Source organism: Hetaerina americana, unplaced genomic scaffold, assembly GCF_022747635.1.
Source record: "Hetaerina americana unplaced genomic scaffold, ioHetAmer1.1.p SCAF_5, whole genome shotgun sequence".
In the NCBI taxonomy this organism is placed as follows: Eukaryota; Metazoa; Arthropoda; class Insecta; order Odonata; family Calopterygidae; genus Hetaerina; species Hetaerina americana.
The window spans coordinates 40,647,785-40,655,251 of NW_027287095.1; the positions used below are offsets into that span (position 1 = coordinate 40,647,785).

At 38.7% G+C, this 7,467-nt stretch overlaps 1 protein-coding gene across 1 annotated transcript; it reads left to right on the top strand.

Annotated features, from left to right (window-relative positions):
• Positions 1-1,670: 1,670 nt before the first annotated feature.
• On the top strand, positions 1,671-7,107 carry LOC139693643 (endocuticle structural glycoprotein SgAbd-8-like). The gene is made up of 3 exons (XM_071591878.1): positions 1,671-1,764; positions 2,953-3,065; positions 6,699-7,107. Exons 1-3 carry the CDS (start codon positions 1,750-1,752, stop codon positions 6,961-6,963), a joined length of 393 nt encoding a protein of 130 aa, XP_071447979.1. The 5' UTR covers positions 1,671-1,749; the 3' UTR covers positions 6,964-7,107.
• The last annotated feature ends 360 nt before the right edge of the window (positions 7,108-7,467 follow it).

The window sequence follows — 7,467 nt, forward strand, 5'->3', positions numbered from 1 at the left end:
GAAATAGTATTAAAATAATAAAAAATGCTAGATTATAAACGCCTGGGCATTTATGTAAACCTCCTGCAAAGGTATTATGATAAAAAATATAAAGGAAAATACTATCCTGAGCAATAGAAATAGAGAGTGTTTCGGAATTCATGGAAACGTTTTCCTGTTTTTCTTTGGAAATGCAACACTAAAAAGAACAAACTAAATCTCGTAGAAATAAAACTTTATAGAAATGATTCTGTAAGCGTCTCAAAGATTCCGTTTATTTGGTAAAAATCATGACGCTTCTATTCTACTATCGAAATAATTGCTCATGCCGCATTTCCTCCATGTTTTCTTATGAAAGACAGTCGTTGAAATCTCTTATTGCTAAATATCCTACCCTGTGCCGCTCGTAATGATCTGCGAATAAAGCCTCAAATGATTTGGAAAATTGATGTATTAGCCCATACCCGGTTAGTTAATAAATATTCATAATAAAGACGACAATAACATCGGTAATCAAATCGAAGGATGGTTTTGCCACTTCTAACAGCTTGGATTTTATATCGGCGTCGTCCAAAGGCAGCACCACGAATTTAACCCATAACCATACTTAATTAGTGGGCAAAACTCTGCCCGAGCAAACCCTAAAAAATTATTAACTGGTAAACGCTATTCTCCCTTACCTCTCCAAATGTATTTTAATTGATACATATAGGAAATAACGCGCGATTCGATTCAAGCGCTTTTCTCGGGACTCATGAAATCGGCAACTTATTTTAGTAAAATACATAGAATAATTGTTAATTCATGTGTATATTTTCTTTGGGGAGTTTAACAAATAGAAACTATAAAGAACTCTCGATTAATCTCTATACCAATTAAATTAATTATTATCAGCATGATCGAGTATTAAGGCTCTGAAATTCCCAAAGCTCTTAGAGATATAGGTAGACACAAATGTAGCAATACTAATTGGGGTTTAATACCTTCGAAGGAAAGCGGTGGATGCATTCGAACAAATGACATTCCCAAGAAAAAAGTTATTACCTTGGCAAATAACCTACAGAACACGCCGTGATAAGTATAATTTTTTCTTAAAGCTAAAAATCTTTTTCCCCGCCAAAGACTCTTTTCGATTAACGACGCCGTATCCCGCGCGCGCGGCCAATTACGACAGCCATGCAGAGTCGTCAACGGCGCCTGCAACAACAGTTCTCTAAGACACAATGGCAACTGCAACGCTCGATAAATGTGAAAATCTTTCGACGATGACCTTTTCGTGTAGACGCAAAGTCAGGAGAAGTAGAGAGAGAGAGAGATGGACCAGACATCCATGCCATGGCTGCTGAAAGAAAGAGAGAGAGAGAAAGACTCCGTGGGACGGGGAAAGAAAAGGGGGTGTGGTGGGGTGAGGGTCGAGACCAGAGGCGGGGGCGAGGGAGGGGAAGAAAGGCGTCCCCGTATTGCACGGGGAGGGTTAGAGAGTCGCAATGTGGGTGGGATGGCGTCGATATTTTTTTCCTTCTTTCCTCTCCAGAGGGGGTCTAGGAGGAGGAGGAGGAGGAAGGCGGAGACTCCGAGGTGGGGGAGGGAAAATGGGGAAGGAGATGAACTCAGGGAGGAGATGTGGGGTCTTGGCTGGGCTCTCGCACGGGTATAAATACGCCAAAAGATCTCAACGATACAACACAGACTCGAAGAGGAAGCTGAAGGAGAAACAACAGCCACAACTGAAAGCAACCCTCACACTCACGAGAGCAGAAGGAAGAAGCCATGGGACACACTAAGGTGCCTACCAAACGGAATATTCTCTCGAGTTCTTTCCGCGGCCGTCCCTTCGCTCGGAGCATTTCACTAGGATTATTTTGGACCGTACAGACTACTTTCGCCACTATCTCAGTTGTGTTCCAATTGTCCGTCAATTGAAAAAGAATACTCGAGTGCGAAATCAATGTTTTTCATCGCGCTGTTACGAGCGCGATGTACATGAGTAATTTGTTAGGATCTTCGGAGTCGAACGAATAGTTCACGAAATCCTAATTCGACTATCTGCTAAACTCCTAAGCTATCAGATACTTCAAATTAGCCTAGCTCCTCCATTCTAACTAGTGCTTCTTACTACATCATGGTTAACTTACCGTGATGCGGTTTGTTTTCAATTCTTAGTCTCTTTAAAATCCCATTCCAAGTGACTTTACTTTAACTTATCTTTGAGAGGAGTAAAAGCGATTGCAGTTTAAATCCTATTTTGAGAAACGGGCCTAAGCAATTCCATTAGGATGTCAATTTTGTGCTAAAAATATTTCTTCGCCAGTTAACAACATGCCTTTTAAAGCTCTTTCGAGATTTTACAGTATCTCCACAAAAACGCATTTCAGTTCAATTTGAGTGCTACAAAATCTCTGAATTAATATTTGTATAGGTTAAAATATTTTCAGTTGCGAGTTTCTATCCAAAAATGAAGGTTCTATTCCTATTCATTTCCTAAACTATACCTTGGTTTAACTAGGAGCCACTGGGCTCTATGTTCCGCAATGAGTTAGTTATTAGTGTATTCTTACAAATAACCTAAATTACAATTAAAAAGGTAGAATGATCATGCTAACTTGAGCATAAGTGAAAAATAAAATACTTGCAACAATATTAGCCGAACAAGCTGCACATTTTCGAATTCTTTCAGTTAAGGCCGATTCCAAATCATTCAAAGGTAGGGCTGACAAAGCAGATGACCGACATCACGAAGCACGATAAATATTTCACTAAGAGACTCCCAGGGTATGTTTGTTTTTATTAATTATCACTCGCAAAATCCCTTTACTACGTGGGAAATGGAAATACTTGAGAAAATAATGCATTTTTTGCAAATCGGGCGAGCAAATATATCTGCAACAGCGGAGAAAAAAATAAACTGGACCAAGCGTAAATTTTAAGTATTACGCGGAATCTAATTGAACTCCTCTAACCTTATTTTCGAAGGTCGTCATGCTCCTCGCCACCCTGGCCCTTGCCTCGGCACGCCCACAACAGGAACCAATTCCAATTGTCCGCCAGGAGGCTGACGTTGGCTTCGATGGGACCTACAAATACAGGTAAAGTATTTTAAATGGGTTACACCGTAGGAACTAAACGCCATATGGTCTTCCTACTTTAATGGCATATATGTACATCCACCGAAGTAGATAACTCGTTACTATAACAAAATTTTCCAAGTACTACGATTGCATGTCGTTGAAATAAACCGCGAATGTCTGAATATTGGCGACGATGCAGCATAAATTGTAGAATCTAAGCCTCCGCAAATAAATATCATACTTACATTGCTCTTCCTCTCATTAACAGATTTCCTAAACAGTTTTAAATATTTCGTAATCTTCACGGTCTTCTCATTCAGATTCATTCATCTTCTTATTGTGTTGACGCCTTCAAGCGTGTCCCTTAGCTTAACCCTAGAGTTGACGAGTCGTGGAACAGCGGGACTGCGCCCCACTCACCTATATGTTTGCTGAGTAAATTGCGATTCAAGGCCGATGTACTACTCACTCTCTCTGTCGATGCGAAACTAAACATTGGACCACCTGAAGTACTTTGTTAAGAGTAAGGAGTGGAGAGTTAGGCAATGCTAAGTTTCTCTCTGCCCACCCCCTTTCTTCTCCTCACTTAATTACGCACCTGTCCTCTACTTGTACATGACCATATCATTAGAACGCATCCCTAAGTTTTACACTTCGTCCTATTAGTAGCGCAATAATGTCTACCTCTGTAAGATTTCTTTACTTTGATTAAATGGAGTATATTGAAGAAAGAAATGCATAGTAACACTTATTCCCAAAGCAGAGATAATTGTAGAGATTATTTTCATTTCATCACGAAATGAAGAAGAGAAGTATTATTTTAGTAGCGGAGAGAAACTATATGATAAAACGGGGCCTGAAAAAATCGCGTCCGCCACCTAATGTTTCGTAAAGTACATTAACTTTAATTCCCTAAATAATACAGAGTTTTTTTTTAATTAGCAGTCTTTACGAAGCTTTTACATTTTTGACGATAGTGACTTAATTAAAATAAGAAATTCTAATAAGTTTTACCAGTCATTTCGCAACACAAACAATTTTACTTTCACAATAGGAATATTAAATTGTATCTGTGTATACGGTACCATGTTCACTAATAGGAGGCCACTTCATGGTATTTCATATGCGACTTAGACAAAGGAACACGACTACGACGTTGTAACTAGGCATTTCATTTGCATAACCGCATAATGTCTTTTGACCTAGTCCATAATCTAATTGAGTCTACAAAATATGAAGAATGTTGGATGTCACTGCTTTTGATGAAGCCGTTCATTATATCTTGTGTTCATGTCAACCACTTTCATAATGTCCCTCGGTTATACAAATGACGTTCATGCGAAAGATGGCTATGAGATGTCACGAATCTGTCGTCGCCCGTGTAACTAGTCATCTATGAGATAACGTATCGAGGTAGCGGTTATGAATGGATTCTAAACAGTAGAAAGTATTTTCAAGTCGACTCTTGGGAATGGCATAAGAACAATTATGATATGCCTCATTATTTTCAGGTTCACATCAAAGTATGGCGCACACTCTGATTATGAAAAATTGACGAGAAAATGTTGAAAAACCATGAAAGAATTTTATTTCCCATAGCGCTTTTATACCTCGGGCTCATAGCAAGGAACAGTATCCAGTTAGAACAAAGGAGGAAATAAATACGTGAAATTGCATAATGGTAGTAGTTATAGGTCCTCTCGAGCCTTTTGGAGTTGCGAGCAGCGTTACATGTCCATTAACCCAAAGTAAAACGCCTGTAGTCACATTTTACAGGGTGCCAGGCACCAACATTCCCAAAATGTCAACATCAAACCTATCGGTAAATAGACGAACGTGTAGCCCACTAAGATAACCAGGTCTACGCATTTTTATTTCTGATTTGCATTGTAAAGCTATCATAATAATTTCACACGAGAATGATGAATTCAAATTCATGAACCTTTAGACGTATGCCGAGGATAGATTACAAAAAGAATAAATCAACATAAACGTCTGGGAATACTCTCTATTTTCTCCATCAAAGAAAAAATAGAAAAATATCTAAGCAATCTAATGCATATGCCATGTTGATTTAAAATATATATTCATCTTGTTTAGAAAAAAGTCTTAGTCTTACTTCAATAATTATTAATATGAGACTGAGAAAAATCGATGATGGCTTACTGTATATTCGCCATCGATGACCTGTAAGTCATCATAGATTTTTCTCTAAGTCTCATATTAATAAAAATTGAAGTAAGATGAATATTTTTCTCTCAAATAACATTTTTAAATAATAGTTCAAATGCATATAGCGCAAATACCTGTATATAACGCACAATAGTGCAAACAATGGATTTCACGAGCAACACACGCTACATCGGTGTGTTTTTCTAATGTCTTTAACGTTCTTCTTGTCTTTGGTGAACTGAGGCTATTTTCAGGTAACAAAAGGAATCGTGGATTCTTTGGAAATAGGAATAGAGTGGGGGAGGGAGTGGTAGCCGATGAGCATCTCAGCTGCCTGGCAGGGTAACTGTCCCCTGCGGTATAACTGGTGGCATACAATGTGGTTATTCTCATTCTCCTGGGTGAAAGACGCTTAAATCCTCTCCTTAGAGCATAGAAGTATAGGATTATAGGCATAGGATTATAGGATATAGGCATATAGATATAGGATTCCTATTGCCGGAATTCAAAAATAGGATCCGGCGTCATCCGTCGAGGGAGGAATGGGAGGACGGAAGGGGGTGTGGTTCACGTTAGAAAGCATTTTTGCTCGAAAAGTGCTCTCCTACATTTCATACAAATATCGGGTGCATAAAATATAAAAGTTTCTAAATATCTATTGGGCATTTCAGCTTCCCATCGTTCCATCAGATAAGTAAATCCATCTCGCCGAAAATCAGAACGAAGAAGAAAACGTGTGATTGGCGGTGGATTGACTTCGGAAAAGTAGAGGCTCATTTTTGATAAATCAGGCATAAGACTGAAATAAAAATTGCTTAACGATTCACAATTACCATAAACTCAAAAAAATTCGAACGCAAATTATTTTTGGTAACTAATGTTTTCGGGGAAAAGAACGCTACCAATCTTAAACTTTAGGGAAGAATATATCTTAACTCGGAGACACGTATTTCGATAATTTTTAAAGCCAATATTACTTAAAATCAGCGTATTCTGCTGTAATAATTTATTGCATCTTGAGTTATACAAGCATATTCTTGTCCCAACGGTACTTTGTATGACCCGATTCTTCCATTAGCAGTTTCCAATTTCAAATGCTTCTCCATTTCAATGCAAGACAAAAATTTGAAAACAAAACTTCGCTGCTTATGACTATAATAGTAACTATCTACAATAAATCACCGCAACCACAGCAATCCATTGCAATGTTATTTTTCACGATCCTAGTGAATGCGAATGGCATGCATATTTACTTTTCAATTTGGAAATTTTAAGTTCAAGGACAGTTTAACTACTATAATGTTAAACGCCAACGCGATAATGGGAAATAATTAGAATATTATATTCCGTAAAACAACTCGTTACGTAATTTAAGAAACATGATTTAATTAGCAGCCGATATCTAATCCTAAGGGCCGACTGCGATGGCGAATGATGTAACGCAATTACATAATAATGAACACTTCCTTCTTTTCGCAGCTATGAAACCGGTAATGGGATAGTGGCCGAGGAGGCTGGTTTCTTGAAGAACGCCGGAGTTCCCGAACAGGAAGCGCAGGTGGCGCAAGGAACGTTCTCATACACCGCCCCCGACGGAACACCGATAACCCTCCAGTACATCGCTGACGAAAATGGATTCCAGCCACAAGGTGCCCACCTTCCCGTGGCACCTCCCATCCCAGAAGCGATCCAGAGAGCCCTGGACTTCCTTGCGACCCGACCACCTCTGCCTGATGAGCAGTAATTCACATTATTAGGATAATCGCCGCCAACCGTGTTTTTTTTAAATTTTTCGCTCGTCTGTATTCTGAAGAAACTTGTAGAAGACCATAACGTGTCTCTTGTACATACCCTTCCTCTGTGATGAATAAATTTACGTTTTCATAATAAAAACCTTATCATGTTAAATCATTCTTATCACTCACAAGTATGCACAAAAAAATCAAAATTTACCCGATGTATTTTCTATTTGAATATACCAAATTATTATACACTTTTCATAGATAACCAATGACTGGGATTCTCTTAGTTTCATATAGCTCGGAAACTTCATATTTTAGGCAAGAGGATAAGCATAGACTGAGGGCTTTTGAGGAGCAGATGAGAGAAGAATGGGCAAAATACAATGTACAGAAAGGAAACAAATGTTAAAGCTCTAGGCATGTTAGGGGAAGCAAGACAGCTGTTGGAAGACATTCGAATAAAGCAGGGCATGTGGAGGCAGGAAATACTAAGAGGCAAGGGGATA